The sequence below is a fragment of the Euprymna scolopes genome, chromosome 18, assembly GCF_053919585.1.
Source record: "Euprymna scolopes isolate OS-2025 chromosome 18, ASM5391958v1, whole genome shotgun sequence".
NCBI classification, from domain to species: domain Eukaryota; kingdom Metazoa; phylum Mollusca; class Cephalopoda; order Sepiida; family Sepiolidae; genus Euprymna; species Euprymna scolopes.
The window spans coordinates 81,815,612-81,835,730 of NC_136499.1; the positions used below are offsets into that span (position 1 = coordinate 81,815,612).

Below are 20,119 nucleotides of genomic sequence, written 5' to 3' on the forward strand. Positions count from 1 at the left end.
ACTTAACCGGATAATGTCAAGCTCAACAATAATTTTTGGAGCTTATATAATAAGACAATAGTATGAAATGAAAACACAAAACTATATATAGGTAGATATAGAGTGGATCATTTATTTAATAGTGGAATACAGGCAAAATTTGGGGGATAGATGGGACTCTTTATGCCAGGGCATTTCGAAGCCTAACGCTTCTCATCAGAAGAGCAGAGAAGGTGCTAGGTAGCATGGGAGAGATGCGGCGTCTAGCGTAAGGTTCGTTAGGGATGAAAAGGATAAGAGGAGTTATAGAGTGCTGGGGGAAGCTTTAATGGATTCTAAGTAAATAAGGAGAAGCTTATTATATATAGTATGATATATAAGAATATAAATTGTCTTTAGCATAGTATAGAGATTAAGTGGTATATGTATTTTGGTTGAATAGGGAATGTATTGCTGCTGTGTGGTAATTAATTTTAACGGTTTATGTGGTGTCAATCTTCTATGGAGTGGGTAATTTTTTAATTAATTGGGGGGGGGTTAAGTAAGATTGTAAAACGGAGAGGTAGTATGCGGCAGTATATTTATAATTTTCTGCTGTTATGATATAGTGAATATGATCATGAGGGGTCGGTCAGGGATTAGGAAGGCAATGGCTATGATTGCTTATAATATGAAGTAAAAGGTTAAGTATAAATATTGATGTTAAAATGGGATAGTAAGGGAACCATATTTACTTATGAGAGTGGTAAAAATATACCAAATAGTAGTAGGGTGATTATAATAGTATGGGGGATAATAGTAATGATAGTTATAATAATAGTCGCAATAATAGATTTGGAAATAAATTATATGTAAGATTAAATATGAACAAAAAAAAATGTAATATTAAGAAAAATACAATAAATTGAATAAAATAAAAATAAAGGCAAAATTAAAAGTAAACTTTAAATTTAGACATTAAATATAATGTTACCAATCGTTATGATAAAGTTAAATTCAAAATACTATAATAACATTGAAGATGGAGATAATGGTAGCAGTATTGGTAATAATGATATCAATTATAATGAAGATTATGATAATAATGATGAACAAAAACAATGATAATAATAACAATAGTAATAGCTGTTATGGCGAGATGAGCAATTCACCGCTGGAACTTTTTATCGAAAGAACGTTATCACCGGTCACCGGTTGTGAGAGCCTTCCCTGGGCGGGAACACTTAAAACGTAACATGCTGTCTCTGTAAATATTCTCAATAAACTTCTCTATTTCTTTATTAACTTCAGAACCTCTTTATCCATTTATTTTCCTTGTGGAATACCTTTCTTGAATATCCTTTTATTACGGCTACCCACCGCAGGATATATCAACTGGCGACGAGGATGAGATACGAACTATAAATTCATCTAAAAAAAAAAAAAAAAAAAAAACACGTGGTAACCGAGAACATTCTGAAAATTGTTGTTCACAAAGTTCACTTTTAATTGAAGAAAAACCTTCTGAGAAAGCGAAAGACTGGTGTCTGCCACAAATTTCCGCAAGTAAAAAATAATTTTTATATTATTTACGAGTTAAACTCCGTTTTTCTCTTTTTAAACTCCCAAAGAGTTGACGTTATATAACGTGTGTGTGTGTGTGTGTGTAAATTGTGACTTTCTTCATGAGAGATATTTTTACGTGTTTTTTGTATTTGGTTAATACGATAAAAAAAACAACAAATGAACAATACTGAGGAATCTGTGTTTATTTAATAAAGAAAATTTTTAAAAGAAGTTTACGTGTGTCTGCTGAAGTAGACGAAAAAAGAGTCTCTTGAAATTTTGTCAAGTGTTATTTTAACAGTGATTTTTTTTTTTTTTTCGGAACTTTCCTATGTGTTGACAATTTTCTGTGAAAATAAGCATCTTGTTTTTGAACAATATTTTTTTTTTCTCTGTGGTATACGTTAACTTGCTATTGATACATTTAAATAGAAAATGACATCGGAACAAATAGCAACGTTGATGAAAACGTTAACTGAGAGTTTAATCGCTCAACAAAAAGCCCAAATGGATTTTCAAAAACAAATGCTAATTCAACAAGAACGTTTCGAAACTCTTGTAATACAACAAACGACGGATAATCGCTTATTTTGTTAAACGATTTTGTCAGAAAAATCTAAGGAGGGTGCATCCAGATTTTTTTCGGCTGAGGGTATAGCGAACTCGCTTTCAGAGTTTAAATATGACCCAGAAAAAGGTGACACTTTTCCAGCCTATTATCGTAGGTTTGAAACGATATTTACAAAACGATGCGAGAAGTGGTCGGATGAGGAAAAAATAACACTATTACTACAAAAAATGGGCACAGAAGAAAATACTAAATTCACGAATTTGATATTGCCTAAAAAACCGGAAGAGATCTCTTTTTCTGAAACGGTGAAAATTTTGTGTGTTATATTCGGTGAAAGAGATAGTCTTTTTCATACACGGTATAGGTGTTTAAATATGTCAAAAGACGAAACTGGTGACATTGTCACATATGCGGGCAAAGTCAACGCCCAGTGTGAACTGTTTAAATTAAAGGATTTATCAGTGGACATGTTTAAGTGCTACATATTTGTCCAGGGACTGACAGCACCGAAGGACAAGGATTTAAGGTCAAGGATATTATCAATCATGGAACAAGACTCGGAAATGAACTTGCAAAAAGTGACAGAAGAATGTCAAAAATTGATAAATGTAAAAAGGGGCACTACGAGGATAGAGGGAAAAGTTACATCCCAAGTCCAGGTAGTAAAACAGAAGACATTTCCAAAAGACAAAGGGAAAAGTTTTGAATGTTGGAGTTGTGCGGGTCTGCACTTAAGAAAAAACTGCCCTTATAAAGACCAACGTTGTACCAAATGTGGCCTAGTGGGACACCGGGCATCCCACTGCCGAACTAAACAAGACAAAAGACGGAAATGGAAGCCAAAAGTAAATGTGGTCTTGTCCAAAGAAGAAATAAAATAAGGAGGGAAACGGAAATTCGTTCACACACAAATAAATGGTCACTCAGTGAAGCTACTTTTAGACACAGGTAGCGATATATCAATTATCTACGAAGTGACCTGGAAGAGAATTGGTGGTCCAAAATTGAGAAAAACACAAAAAATTGCAAAAGGTGTTTCCAGAGAGCGATTAAAATTCATGGGAGAATTTAATTGCAGTGTTTCTCTTGGATCGAAAACTTTTTCCTCAAACCTTTCAGTTGTTCCAGGAATAAATTCTTGCCTTTTTGGAAGTGATTGGATTATTTTGTTTGATTTATGGGAGCTACCCATAAATTCATTTTGCAATAATGTAAGAGCGTTGGAAAAGAAAAATTCCAAACAAAATAACCATTTTCTGGCAGTGTTAAAAAGTGAATTCCCCAAAGTTTTTTCAGAGGGATTAGGAGTGTGCACCAAAACTGAAGTAAATTTTGAATTAAAACAGAATGTGAAACCTATTTTTAGACCAAAAAGAAATGTGCCTTTTTCTTCAAAAGAAGATATTGAAATTGAACGAAAAAGACTACAGAAGAATGGTGTAGTCAAAAAAGTTGACTATTCTGTGTGGGCGAGCCCCACTGTGTATGTTAAAAAGAAAAATAAGAAGGTTCGGGTATGTGCCGATTTTTCTACAGGCCTTAATGACTGTCTGATGGATCATAGTTATCCACTTCCATCTCCTGAAGACATTTTTACAAAGCTGAATGGAGGTAGAATTTTCTCCAAAATCGACTTATCGGAAGCTTACCTTCAGGTAAAAGTCAGTGAAGAATGTTCTAAGTATTTGTGTATCAATACACATCTAGGACTTTTCCGACTAAAAAGACTTCCTTTTGGATTAAAAGTAGCCCCAGCACTATTTCAGCAAATAATGGATATGATGCTTGCTGATTTAGATGTTGCAATCGCATATTTAAATGACATCCTTGTCAAAAGTAAAAATGTACAGGAACATAAGGAACACATCAGAGCAGTTTTCCAAAGAATTGAGGAATTTGGTTTCAAGTTAAGTGCCGAAAAATGTGAATTCTTTTTAAAACAGATAAAATATCTTGGTCAAATTATCGACAGCCAAGGCAAAAGACCGGATCCTCTGAGAACAGAAGCAATCGAGAGGATGACAGCACCCAATAATGTTGCCCAATTACAATTTTTGGGGGGGTTTGGCTCAATATCATGCTATTTATATTCCAAACATGCATAAGTTGAGAGCAGCATTGAATGATTTGTTAAAAAAAGGACAAAAGTGGATTTGGTCAAAAGAATGCCAAAATGCGTTTGAAGATATTAAGAAATACCTGCTATCAGATTTAGCTCTAGCACATTGGTATCCACAGAAAGAATTGATTGTTGCATCAGATGCAAGTAACTACGGAGTAGGAGCAGTTCTTCTCCATAAACTTGAAGATGGATCAACAAAGCCAATAGCCCATGCATCCAGATCACTTTTGCCCGCTGAAAGAAACTATTCTCAAATTGAAAAAGAAAGCTTGGCGATTATTTATGCCATTAAAAAATTCCATAGATTTATTCATGGAAGGATGTTTACTTTGCAAACCGACCACAAACCCTTATTGACTATTTTTTGGCTCTAAAAAAGGCATACCTACGCACACTGTGAACAGGCTCCAGCGATGGAGCATCATTTTACTAAATTATAACTTTAAAATGGAGTACATTTCATCCAAAAATATCGGACATGCAGATGGACTGTCCAGGCTCATCCAAAAGTGTGCTTAACCTTTGGAAGACACAGTAATAGCTGCATTGACAGAGGAAAAAGAACTCTCCGGATTACTGTGCAACACAATCAGAGAGTTACCAGTGACTCTATACGAAATAAATAAGGCAGCAGAAAAGGATGATTATATTGTGAAAATGAAAAAGTTGGTGCAACTAAATGGAAAATCAAAGAAAGACCCTAAAATTTTACCATTTTCAATTTGTGCTGAAACCTTGATGTACGCAGACAGAGTCGTCATACCGACTATGCTTCAGAGAAGAATTTTAAAAGAATTTCATAGTGGTCATCCAGGCATGTCGAGAATGAAAGCTTTAATGCATGGATATACGTATTGGCCTAGGATGGACCAGGACATTGAAAAACTCGTAAGAGAGTGTCAAGGGTGTCAGCTAGCAGCAAAGGCACCACCTGTGCAGATACAACCGTGGCCAAAGACTGATACACCGTGGACTCGGTTACATATCGGTTATGCAGGTCCTTTAAATGGACATTATTTCTTAGTGGTCGTCGACAGTTTCACAAAATGGCCAGAAGTGTTTAAATACAAACACCCTACTTCGATGAGTACAATAGATGCACTAAGAGTTCTCTTCAGTCGTTTTGGAGTGCCTAAGGCTATTGTCAGCGACAATGGCACCCAATTTACCAGCAAAGAATTTGAAGAATTCTGCAAGGCTCTAGCCATTGAACATTTAACAATGGCAATCTACCACATAAGATCAAATGGCCTAGGTTCGTCGATACATTCAAAAGAGCCTTGAAGAAAAACCAAGGCATGGACACTGAAGAGTCTTGAACAATTTTTATCGGTGTACAGGATAACTCCGAACCCAAACACTGATACCGGTTCGTCACCAGCCGAACTGATGTTTGCACGGAAAATCAGATCTGTATTTGACAGAATTTTACCAAGTGCAACCAGAGTAACAACAACAAAAGAAAATTTTCCAACAAGGTTTTACAAACCTGGTGACAGAATATTCTTCCTGAATTACAGGAGTGGAAAAAATTTTTGGGAGGAGGGGATTATCATGAAAAGAATCGGACACATGCTATATTCTGTAAGAAGTAATAAATTCGACTGTCGCAGGCATATAAATCAGCTAAAACCTCGACACACTGATGACTACAAACAGGCAGAAGAAAATGACCTGCCCCTAGAGGTTTTGTATGATTCTTTTAATATTCCCCAACCCTTAACAGAACTTACTCCAGATTTGAGAGTTCCAGCTTCTCCACCAACTCCACCCACTCAAACGATATTGAGGAGAAAAAGTACATGGGCGAAAAGAAAAGTTAACCGGCTGAGCCCCAAGCCAAAAACAAACGATATTAAGCCAAATTCTCTTGGGAGAAATTGTCTTAGGGGGAGGTGTTATGGCGAGATGAGCAATTCACCGCTGGAACTTTTTATCGAAAGAATGTTATCACCGGTCACCGGTTGTGAGAGCCTTCCCTGGGCGGGAACACTTAAAACGTAACATGCTGTCTCTGTAAATATTCTCAATAAACTTCTCTATTTCTTTATTACTTCAGAACCTCTTTATCCATTTATTTTCCTTGTGTAATACCTTTCTTGAATATCCTTTTATTACGGCCACCCACCGCAGGATATATCAATAGCGATAAAAGCAGTGTAGTAATAATAATGGTAATTCTTCTGCTGCCACCTTCAAATATCACCACGACCAACACCAATAATAATAATGTAAACACTACATTATTACAGGTGCGTGAAAGAAAGGGATACAGACAGTTAAGGGGTTAGAATAGCAGGAAATAGGGTTGAGGGGTGATGGCTTAGTGGACTCGTATAAAATAAAATACAGTAATATAGAGAATGTATATATATATATATATATATATATATATATATATATATATATATATATATATATATACACACACATATATATGCGCCCACATAGATATATCCGTAAAAAAAAAAAAGAAATTTGAATAATAAGTCGGTTAAACGTGATAGTTCGGTGGATAGAGGCCCGTTGGGTTAAATTAAAAGATTGCTTCACTAGGAGCGGTAGTATCAAGCGTCCACCTTAAAACTTATAATTTTCTTGAAGCTCGATTAGATGGCCATCAGATTTATGTTTAAATAGACAGGCCAAGCCTAGAGAGTTGAATACATACTTTCTCGCTTGTGAACATGAGGTAAGGTCCATCGAATTGCCATAACTACTTTCTGTATTAGTATTAATCTCTGAAGGATTCAGAAGTATAGTTGTTAGCAGTCCTTTAAGTATCCATTTTTCTCCAAGTATTTTTTTTGGGTTGGTCTTTCGTGGATACTTTTAGTCTGGTGAATTCTATTCCTCCTAATGTGGCTAACAAAAAACTGTATTTTCTCAACAAAGGCTCCGATGATGGTAATTGCCTAAAGCAGGAGTAATTCAACTGAGTTCAAATCTAGGTCATATTATCAGTAGGAGTCTGCGACTAGATGGGACGTTTTGCTGGTAGTCGGAGGGGTATGATAGTGAGGATATATGTCTGTATGGGTGACGGGGGTTGGCTGGATTTAATCAGGGGGAGCTTTTCTTGGGTTATATTTTCGGTACATTTAAAAGTTTTAAAGTAATTCTACTGGGTGGAAGGTTTAGTTTAAGTCTACTACGCTGATGTTTACATTATTTCTTATTGTGGGGGGGGGGCTTAATCTTTTCATCCCTAACGAACCTTACGCTAGACGCCGCATCTCCCCCATGCTACCTAGCATCTTCTCTGCTCTTCTGATGAGAAGCGTTAGGCTTCGAAATGCCCTGGCATAAAGAGTCCCGTCTATCCCCCAAATTTTGCCTGTATTCCACTATTAAATAAATGATCCACTCTATATCTACCTATATATAGTTTTGTGTTTTCATTTCATACTCTTGTCTTATTATATATATATATATATATATATATATATATATATATATATATATATATATATCTTGCACTATTACTGAGCTCCCACACAATCCTCCCATAACAGACACTAATATTTCGTCTTTAAGTTATTCTTCTTCCCATCCTCCATCTGATATAGTTACTAATCCAATACACCATTCGAGCAGCCCTTCCATCTACAATCATACAACTAGTAATAATGATGATGATAATAATAATAATAATAATAATAATAATAATAATGATAATAAAAATAATAATAATAATCATAATATTAATGAGAATAATAATATTTCTCCTAACAGCCATCCTAACACTAACAACACTCATTATCCCCTCCAAAATAGTCCTCATACAGACATTGTCCCGCCATTTGTTGAACACTATGAACAAAATTCAAACCATTTAACTAATACAAATCAGCAAATTAATATTAATACCAGACCTCGAGCTTTTAATAAAGTACATACATATATTGGCGCTACTTCAACATCAATTAAGAAAAGAATATCAAACCACATTTCTTCTTTTAACAACCATAATTCTAATAATAACCAAGGAACTTCTCTAACCACTTTAATTAAAAAAACTTAACTCTAACAATTATCCCTTCTCAATCAAATGGACTATTATAAAAAAGTTAAGTCTTATACTCCAGGCTCTAAGTCATGTCGCCTCTGCACAACCGAAGCTATAACTATAATTACTTCCCCTCAAAGTAACAATATAATAAATTCTAAAAATGAACTGATCTCTTTCTGTAAACATAAGTCCAAATTTAATTATGGCAATTTTGAAATTACATAGTTATTACTTTTACCCTTTATATAGATATAAAATATTTTTTCTTTAACTTTATCGTTTTTCGACATACTTCTTAATACTTTATGATTTAATAATCCTTTATTTTAATTCTTTATCTCTTCTTTGCATGGCCGGTTTTTTATCTGCATTTTTCGTTTTATTCTTTAAACTTTCCTATCTATCTAATATATCAATCTACCCACACTTTCATATCTTGTTTGTATATTTACTTAAATTTTACTATATGAATTTACTTACTTTTTTTTTTCCTGAAATTGCAGATACCGGCCATCTTCTCCCCTTAAATAATTGTTATTTTTTATTTTTATTCTTATTTTATTTTATTTCATATTATATATTATATTTTATATCTTATTTTTTATTATATTTTATATTTTATTTTTTTATTTATTCTTTATTTTCTATTTATTTATTATATATTTATTTATTTATTTATTTTTATTTTCCATTTAGTGTCGTTTAACAACTCTTGCTGACATTTTTTAAGTGATGACCTGTACATTTCAGTTGACCTATATTATTTTGCCCTATATATATTTTCGCGCCTTTAACATTTCCTGTCTGGGTCATTTTGACTTTTGTTTCCCTTTATTTTATATTTTATATTTAACTTTATCATTTTTTTTTCTCTCTCTCTCCTTTCTCTTCCCAGATCTTTTTTATTTATAGTTATGTCTCGGAAGTAGAGTGAAAAGCACATCTTATTTTTCTTTTATTAATATTATTTTTTTCCTTGTACACATTTTTGTGAATTATTCCATGGATTTCTGCCTTTGGATTATTATGGACCATCTTCTTCCAATTATGGGATTTCCTTGGATTTTACTTGTACAAATGGAAAGTCTTTTAACTTTCTTGAAGTTTTACATTTGGATTTTACCGTCACTGGATTTTTATCTTCCACCAGACTATCCATTCATGTGTAATCACCTTTTTCTTTACCATATTTCCTCTGCTTAACTTATTTTGTTTTCAAGTAAGATCTTTGACTTACTTGTTGTTTCATCAAATACTTCTGCATGCAAAATCCGATCCCGCATTTGGCTAATTCCTACCCTCTGATGAGAAGGAGAGTATTTCTTCGAAACTTTGCGGATTAAGGACGATCCGTTTATCTAGTGTTTCCTTTTCAGATTAAATATGTTTTTAACTCATTTCAAAGTGTTTTTTAACGTATTTTATTAACTGTTTGCTCATATATATATATATATATATATATATATATATATATATATATACACACACACAAAGGTCAATATTTTCCAGATGTAAAGGAACTAATGGAGTTTAACGAGGTTAATAGAAGAGTGTTCAATACTGGAGTATGACAAGGTATACTTTCTATTTGTTTTTACATAAGCAATATGTCACTACACAATCATGAGCATGTTCTGGTCAGCTACTTACTAGCAACTAGAGACCTCTTCAGGTGATACAGCTTATATGAAAGCAAAGTTTGTAATGAAAATAGCAGGTCTAGTGTCATAGGGAATTATTATCAGGAGGTTTTGTCACATATTGTTAAAAATAGGAATAAGGAACGAAATTTAGGTGTAAGTAAAGACGACAAAGTAGGGATGTGGATTATTGTCTGTCTATATAGGAATAAAGAGGGAAAGATGAGAGGTTAAGAAACTAGAGATAAAAATAATAAAAGATTAACAAGGAAGATATATCTATGTACTTGTGATAAACGCCTTAAGAATTGCATTTTCATTAGCAGAGGTATGTAAAGTTAACAATTTTTTGGAATATCTATGTGAAAAGGGCTATAAAATCAATCTCCATTACTCCAACAGTGTCTGTCCATGTCTGACTACTTGTTCCAGCATCAGATCCCATCTACACATCCTGAATCAACCTGAGGCGCATCATCATACTTCCTTAGTTGTATGGTCGATTAGCACCTCACCTATTAACCCCCTACAACACAGTATGTCATGATACAGTTTCCTTTAAATTTAATTTTTTTCTCTATTGTGGTTTTTGCTCTAACTTTGACTTTAATCAGCTGACCTTTTTTCACTAACGTTTTTTCCAGTTCATACATTTTTATTTCCTTTTACTTTTTTAATACAGTTATCTTTTTATTATTTAATTCTTTTCTCCTCTGTTTTGTTTTCTTTTTTGTCATCCACATTTAAAAAGATTTCTTAATTAATTAGTTTTGTTTTACGTCTTAGAATTAGCAGAGTTATTTGCTTCACTTTTATTTACTTCATGCTCTCCTGAATTCCTACTTTTATTACCTTTATAAATCTTTTGTAGCTTTGCAGAATTGTAGTCGTGACATCCTGGAGAAGTTGATGATGGTATCAGAGAAGGATGAACCCTACATTGAAATGTCTGATGTTCTCACCTCCCATATGCGTGAAATGACCTACATGATTGTTAATAACAGTGTCACGCCCAAGGCTGTTTTCCGTGTCCCACATACAATGTCTTTACTGCAGTGGGTTGCTCCTTATGGTAGAATCAAACACGACTCCATAATTGGTTCCATTCAGCATTCCTCTTCAAGATGGGTGGTCATGCTTGAGGGAAATCTTGAAGCTTGCCCAGGTAAATAAGAACAATTTTACTGATCATTTTGGTGTTTATTCATCATGAAGTGGAAATTATTTTATGAAATTGTAGTTTAAAGAGCAATAATTTTAGAGAGAAATAATTGTAATGAGAAATAATTTAAAAGGGAAATAGTCGAAATAATTGATGGAAACAATATCAATATTTGCTGTAACAACTTGAAAAAAATGCTTGTTTTTGAATTTCTCAGATTTTAAACATTATAGTTTCAATTTGAAAAAATAAACTGTAAGTTTTATTTACATTGATTTTCACACCTGTGAAATTTACAAGGAAAGGCTTCTCACCAGCACATATGGGGTAAAACAGCAATAACACGTTTGAAAACATCTATGTTGTCCACGCATTATCAGTCAACTAAGTATAGATAGAAATTTGTTGTGGCTTTTAGTAACAAAAGCAAATGTTGCTGAACAGAGGAACAATATTATTGAATGGAATTAACTTTAATATTTTTAAGTCTACTTGATTTCATAATTTAAAAATCAGGTCAACATACAGTGAAGAAAGATAAGTTAAAACGACATGTAGTTTTACAACTGCAGCATATAAATGTCAGCTTGCATTATCATGAATTAAAAATTAATTATTACAATGTTTTTACCGTCGGCTTATTTTCAATCATCTGCATGTTAGAGGTGTTCAGTGAACAGTCTACACCAACTCCTGATTTTCTGTCTTTCTAATCATTGACTCAAAATCTCAACAGCAACTGACGTGCCCGCAATGAAGACTAGCATTTCCCTCTGTCCATCTAAGGACAATCCTGCTCTTTTTAGGGCAGTTTATTACATTCTTATACGAAAAAACTCAATAACTACACTTTTTTACTTCTTTTATTTGACAAGTTTATAAGAACAAACTTCTTTGTTTTATGGCAACTCAACCTAAAAAAGTCAAGAACTACATTTCTCACTTTTTTTTACAAGTTTATAAGAACAAATTTATTTGTTTTAGGGCAAGTCAACCTAAAAACTCAGTAACTGCACTTTTTCACTTTATTTTTACAAGTTTATGAGAACAAACTTATTTGTTTTAGGGCACTCAACCTAAAAACCTCAATAACTACATTATTCACTTTTTTTTACTAGTTTAGAGGAACAAGCTTTTTTTTTATGGCGATTCAAACTAAAAAAAACTCAATAACTACATGTTTATATTTTTTTTTTACAAGTTTATAAGAACAAACCTCTTTGTTTTAGTGCAACTCAACCTAAAAATACACAATACCTACATTTTTTCACTTTTTTTTACAAGTTTATAAGTACAAACTTCTTTGTTTTAGTGCAACTCAACCTAATAAACTCAATAACTACACTTCTTACACTGTTTTTTACAACTTTATGAGAACAATCTTCTTTGTTTTAGGGCAACTCAATCTGAAAAACTCAACAACTACACTTTTTTACTATTTTATACAAGTTTATATGAACAAACTTCTTTGTTTTAGGGCAACTCAACCTAAAAATCTCAATTACTAACTTTTTGACTTTTTTGTTACAAATTTATAAGAACAAACTTGATTATTTTGGGCAACTCAACCTATAAAAATCTTAAGAAAAACACTTTTTCACTTTTGTTTTTACAAATTTTTAAGAACAAACTTATTTTTATTTTTTTTTTTTTAAATCGATTTTCACCCCAAACAAGGCACAGTGCCACTTTTAAGTACTTTTATCAGGGACATAAGTTGGAGGGGCATTATGAAATAAGTAGCAAGACATTCACATTACACTTTAACTTCTGCATGTCAGTACAGTTGGGAAAAGTCTTGCAGTTCTGGGGAAGAAACTATTGGAGTAAAAGACTTTCTTATACCTAGGGATCTCTACTGTAAAGGGGTGGGGCTTAGTTGCTTGTCGGGTTTGTTGGGGGTAGTCACGTCGAGGGGGTACAAGTACTTATAGTTCGTTAGAGTATTCACTATTAAAGTACTTGTAGAACAGGCAGAGGATGCAACATTTCTTCGATGCGACAGAGGCTGAAGCTTAGATGTCAGTTCAGGACCTATCAGGTTGGAGACTCTCTTTTGAACTCTGTTCAGGAGTGAGAGGCAAGCAGCAGATGCACCAGCCCAAATGTGACAACAGTACTCCATACATGGGCGAATGGTGACCTTATACAAGGTACTTTCAGGCGTAAGTAGTTTTCTAGCACAGTAGATAGAGCCCACCTTCTTTGCAGCAGCCTTGACAATGCTCTCAATGTATCTATTCCAGTTCATATTTCCTGTAAATGTTAGGCCAAGGAGTTTAAAGGAAGTACTTTCAGGTAATGTGTTCTTGGCCATTGCTATTGGTGGTAGAGAAGGTTTCTTGTAGTTATTGAAGGAAACAAGCTTAGTCTTGGCAGCATTTTTGTCCCCATTCCACAACAGATTGGAGGTCATCCTCCAGTGTTTCTGCCATTTCCTTAGATATGTGTTCATTTGTTTTCCCCTCGTGCCTATTATAGAGAGTGGTGTCATCAACAAATATACCTATCTCCAAAACAATTTGATCAGGGAGGTCATTTATGAATATCAAGAATAATAAAGGTCCAAGGATAGACCCCTAGACATTTATATTATATAGTTTAGATGTACGACCGTCGAGGACAACTTAGATTTTTCTCTTACTTAAGAAGGATTTAATTACATTATGTATTCTTCCAGTGATACCAGATGATCTAATTTTCCTTAGAAGACCATCGTGTCATACCCTGTCAAAAGCCATATCATATCGAGGGATATCGCTCTACCCTCCCCTGTTTTGTCCAATGAATGGTATATATGTTCAGAGATTACAGTTAAGATATCTGCTGTTGAATGGGCTTGCCTAAATCCATATTGTTTGTTGGTCAGGAGTTTAGCAGCTGTTAGGTGTTGGGCTAGGGCTTGATTAATTAAGGATTCAAATATTTTGGTAAAAATCGGGAGGAGACTAATGGGGTGATAATTTAACGGGTCAGTTTTTCCACCAGAATTCTTGAAGACTGGTACCACAGAAGCGGTTTTCCAGTAGTCAGGGAAGCAAGATTCGTTAAGGCATTTATTGTAAAGCTTGGAGAGAACTGGAGCAACCTCAGCAGAGCATTTTTTTAATAGCACAGTCGGAATGAGATCGGGTCCACATGCTTTTGAGGTGTCTAGGTTTTTTATGATACCATGTACCTGAGACCTGGGGTGATTTTCAAATCGTCTAGTGTGGCGTCTGTCCACAAAGGAAAATCAGGGAGTGAGTGGTGTGCCGAGTCCAGTGTGGAGTTTGAGGCAAACCGACTGGCAAGTAGATTAGCCTTGTCAGTTGCCGTGCAACTAACCTCATGATTGTTTGATAGCGGGGGAATCGTTGACTGCCTATTATTTACTGTTGTAGATTTTCCAAAAATCACGAGTTCCTAATTTCTGTGCTTCGATGCGTTTTCTGGTGCTTTCAGTGTAATCTGTCTTAGCTGTCACTATTACTCTCTTACAATTACTTCTAGCTTTTATATACTTCTGTCTGTTGATACTGAACTTTTGCCGGTTGAATCTGTGGAACGCATGCTGCCTTTAAGCAATGGCAGCTGCACAAGCAGAATAGTAAACCATTGGGGAAAGTGGGGCTTGTTATAGAATTTCCGTGGAGGAACATGTGCTTCGATTGCAGTTTTGAACCATTCACTAGTCTCATTCGCACACTGTTCTACTGGAAGAGAAAAGATATTTTGCGATGGGGCGTCTTTGATGAGTTCTTGATGGCTTCCCAGTCAGCCTTTTTGTAATACCTCATTGTTTTAAGCAATGGGTCTTTAGTTTTAGGGCGAGAATTTAGGGTGATTTCTACTATTATCACAGTGTGATCAGCATTCCCGAGTGGGTTGTGGGCATTTCTTGTACAATCATCGGGAACTGTTGTCAGAAATAGATCTAGAAGTGAGGCATGTTAATTTTGCTAGTCTGGAAAATGTGTCAAGTAGCTAATATTATGTTGGATGTTTAGCCTGAAGGACATAAGGGCCCAGGCGTCTGATTCTAGTTTTGTTTCTCTAGTCAGGGAGAGGGTGTTACGAACATAGACTACAAGCCCATGCATATCTCTGTCCGAGTCCTTACAGCAGAGTGGGAGATAACCAGGCATGTTAAAGTGATAAGAGGGAATGGAGGAGTGTAGATTAGTTTCACTTAATGCAACTCAACCTAAAAAAACTCAATACCTACACTTTTTTTTTACAAGTTTAAGAGAACAAACTTCTTTGTTCTAGGGCAACTCAACCTAAAAAGACTCAATAACTATACGTTTTCACTGTTTTCTTATTGCAAGTTTATAAGAACAAATTTCTTAGTTTTATGGTGACTCAACCTAAAAAAACTCAATACCTACATCTTTTCACTTTTTTTTACAAGTGAAAAAGGACAAACGTCTTTGTTTTAGGGCAACTCAACCTAAAAAAAAAACTCAATAACTATATTTTTTTCACTTTTTTTTTACAAGTTTAATAGAACAAACATGATTTTTTTGGGAAATTAAATCTATAAAGAAATTAATAACAACCGGCTTTCATTGTTTTTTTTTTTAGAAGTTTAATAACACAAATTAGTTTTAGGACAACTCAACCTAAGCAAACTAAATACCTACATCTTTTTCATTTTTTTTAATAATTTTATAAGAACAAACTTCTTTGTTTTATAGCAACTTAACATAAAAAAAACTCAACAACTAGACTTTTTATATTCAGATCATTATGTTTATTTTTTTACATATTCAGATCATCATGTTTTTTTATATTCAGATCATAATGTGTATTTTTTATATTCAGATCATTATGTTCATTTTTTTATATTCGGATCATCACGTTTATTTTTTTTATATTCATATCATCATGTTTATTTTTTTATATTCAGATCATCATGTTTATTGTTTTATATTCAGATCATCATGTTTATTTTTTTATATTCAGATCATCACTTTATTCTTTTTATATTCAGATCATCATGTTTATTTTTTATATTCAGATCATCATGTTTATTGTTTTATATTCAGATCATCATGTTTATTTTTTTTTATATTCAGATCATCATGTTTCTTTTTTATATTCAGATCATCATGTTTATTTTTTTATATTCAGATCATCAGGTGTATTTTTTTTATATTCAGATCATCATGTTTATTTTTTTATATTCAGATCATCACTTTATTTTTTTTATATTCAGATCATCATGTTTATTTTTTTTATATTCAGATCATCATGTTTATTTTTTTTATATTCAGATCATCATGTTTATTTTTTTATATTCAGATCATCATGTTTATTTTTTTTATATTCAGATCATCATGTTTATTTTTTTTATGTTCAGATCATTATGTTTTTTATATTCAGATCATCATGTTTATCTTTTTTATATTCAGATCATCATGTTTATTTTTTTTTATATTCAGATCATTATGTTTATTGTTTTTATATACAGATAATCATGTTTATTTTTTTTATATTCAGATCATCATGATTTTTTTTTTATATTCAGATCATTATGTGTATTTTTTTATATTCAGATCATTATGTTTATTTTTTTATATAATCAGATGATTATGTATATTTTTTTATATTCAGATCATAATGTTTATTTTTTTTATATTCAGATCATCATGTTTATTTTTTATATTCAGATCATCATGTTTTTTTTTATATTCAGATCATCATGATTATTTTTCTTTATTCAGATGATCATAATGTGTTTTATATTCAGATCATCATATTATTTGTTTTATATTCAGATCATCGTGTTTATTTTTTTTTATATTCAGATCATTATGTTTATTTTTTTATATTCAGATCATCATGTTTATTATTTTTATATTCAGATCATAATGTTTTTTTATATTCAGATCATCATGTTTTTTATATTCAGATCATCATGTTTATTTTCTTATATTCAGATCATTATGTTTATTTTTTTTATATTAAGATTATCATGTTTATTTTTTTATATTCAGATCATCATGTTTATTTTTTTATATTCAGATCATCATGTTTATTTTTTTTATATTCAGATGATCATGTTTTTTTTTATATTCAGATAATTATGTTTATTTTTTTATATTCAGATCATCATGTTTATTTTTTTATGTTCAGATCATTATGTTTTTTATATTCAGATCATCATGTTTATCTTTTTTATATTCAGATCATCATGTTTATTTTTTTTTATATTCAGATCATTATGTGTATTGTTTTTATATACAGATCATCATGTTTATTTTTTTTATATTCAGATCATTATGTTTATTGTTTTTATATACAGATCATCATGTTTATTCTTTTTATATTCAGATCATCATGATTATTTTTTTTTATATTCAGATCATTATGTGTATTTTTTTATATTACGATCATCATGTTTTTTTATATTCAGATCATCATGTTTATTTTTTTATATTCAGATCATCATGTTTATTTTTTTTATATTTAGATCATTATCTTTATTTTTTTATATTCAGATCATCATGTTGATTTTTTTCATATTCAGATCATAATGTTTTTTTTATATTCAGATTATCATGTTTATTTTTTTTTATATTCAGATCATTATGTTTATTGTTTTTATATTCAGATCATCATGATTATTTTTTTTTGTATTCAGATCATTATGTGTATTTTTTTATATTCAGATCATTATGTTTATTTTTTTTATATTCAGATCATCATGTTTATTTTTTTATATTCAGATCATCGTGTTTATTTTTTTTTATATTCAGATCATTATGTTTATTTTTTTATATTCAGATCATAATGTTTATTTTTTTTATATTCAGATCATCATATTATTTGTTTTATATTCAGATACTCGTGTTTATTTTTTTTTATATTCAGATCATTATGTTTATTTTTTTTATATTCAGATCATCATGTTTATTTTTTTTTTTATATTCAGATCATAATGTTTTTTTATATTCAGATCATCATGTTTTTTTATATTCAGATCATCATGTTTATTTTTTTTATATTCAGATCATTATGTTTATTTTTTTTATATTAAGATTATCATGTTTATTATTTTATATTCAGATCATCATGTTTATTTTTTTATATTCAGATCATCATGATTATTTTTTTTTTATATTTAGATGATCATGATGTTTTTTATATTCAGATCATTATGTTTATTTTTTTATATTCAGATCATCATGTTTATTTTTTATATATTCAGATAATCATTTTAATTTTTTTTATGTTCAGATCATCATTTTTATTTTTTTGTATTCAGATCATCATGTTTATTTTTTTTATATTCAGATCATCATGTTTATTTTTTTTATATTCAAATCATCATGTTTTTTTTTATATTCAGATCATCATTTATATTTTTTTATATTCAGATTATCATGGTTATTTTTTTTTATATTAAGATCATCATGTTCATTTTTTTTTATATTCAGATCATCATGATTATTTTTTTATATTCAGATCATCATGTTTATTTTTTTATATTCAGATCATCATGTTTATTTTTTTATATTAAGATCATCATGCTTTTTTTTTTTATATTCAGATCATCATGTTTATTTTTTTATATTCAGATCATCATGCTTATTTTTTTTTTATATTCAGATCATGTTTATTTTTTTATATTCAGATCATCATGTTTATTTTTTTATATTCAGATCATCATGATTATTTTTTTTATATTCAGATCATCATGTTTATTTTTTATATTCAGATCATCATGTTTATTTTTGTATATTCATATCATTATGATTATTTTATATTCAGATCATCATGTATATTTTTGTATATTCATATCATCATGTTTTTTTATATTCAGATCCTCATGTGTATTTTTTTTATATTCATATCATGTTTATTTTTTATATTCCGATGATCATATTTATTTTTTATATTCAGATCATCATGTGTATTTTTTTTATATTCAGATCATTATGTTTTTTATATTCAGATCATCATGTTTATTTTTTTATATTCAGATCATCATGTTTATTTTTTTATATTCAGATCATCATGTTTATTTTTTTATATTCAGATCATTATGTTTATTTTTTTATATTCAGATCATCATGTTTATTTTTTTATATATTCAGATCATCATGTTTCTTTTTTTATATTCAGATCATTATGTTTTTTATATTCAGATCATCATGTATATTTTTTTATATTCAGATCATCATGATTTTTTTTTATATTCAGATCATTACGTTTTTGTATATCCAGATCATCATGTGTATTTTTTTATGTTCAGATCATCATGTTTATTTTTTTATATATTCAGATCATTATGTTTTTTATATTCAGATCATCATGTTTATTTGTTTTATAGTCAGATCAGCATGTTTGTTTTTTTTTATATTCATATCATCATGTTCTTTATATTCAGATCCTCATGATTATTTTTATATTCAGATCATCATGTTTATTTTTTTTATATTTGTATCATCATGTTTATTATTTTTATATTTAGATAATCATGTTTTTTTTATATTCAGGTCATTATGTTTATTTTTTTATATTTATATCATCATGTTTATTGTTTTTCTATTTAGATCATAATGTTTTTTATATTCAGATCATCATGTTTATTGTTTTATATTTATATCATAATGTTTATTGTTTTTATATTCATATAAACATGTTTTATATATTCAGATTATCATGTTTATTTTTCATATTCAGATCATCATGTTTATTTTTTTTATTTATATCATAATGTTTATTGTTTTTATATTCATATAAACATGTTTTTTTTTATATTCAGATCATCATGTTTATTTTTTTATATTCAGATAATAATGTTTTTTTTTATATTCAGATCATCATGTTTATTTTTTATATTCAGACTATTATGTTTATTTTTTTCATATTCAGATCATTATGTTTTTTTATATTCAGATCATCATGTTTATTTTTTTTCATATTCAGATCATTATGTTTTTTATATTCAGATCATCATGTTTATTTTTTTTCATATTCAGATCATTATGTTTTTCTATATTCAGATCATCATGTTTATTTTTTTATATTCATATCATCATGTGTTTTTATATTCAGATCATCATGTTTATTTTTTATATCCAGATCATCATGTTTA

General features: G+C 30.6%; 1 protein-coding gene across 8 annotated transcripts in view; it reads left to right on the forward strand.

Moving 5' to 3' along the window:
* The window catches only part of LOC145297666 (uncharacterized), a 1,332,115-nt gene that overhangs the window by 1,099,131 nt on the left and 212,865 nt on the right, over positions 1-20,119 (forward strand). For all 8 annotated transcript variants that reach the window (XM_080143840.1, XM_080143841.1, XM_080143838.1 and 5 more), the window contains one exon: positions 10,741-11,034. In XM_080143840.1, the coding sequence (XP_079999966.1) occupies positions 10,741-11,034 (294 nt within the window). The remainder of the gene's footprint in view (positions 1-10,740; positions 11,035-20,119) is intronic.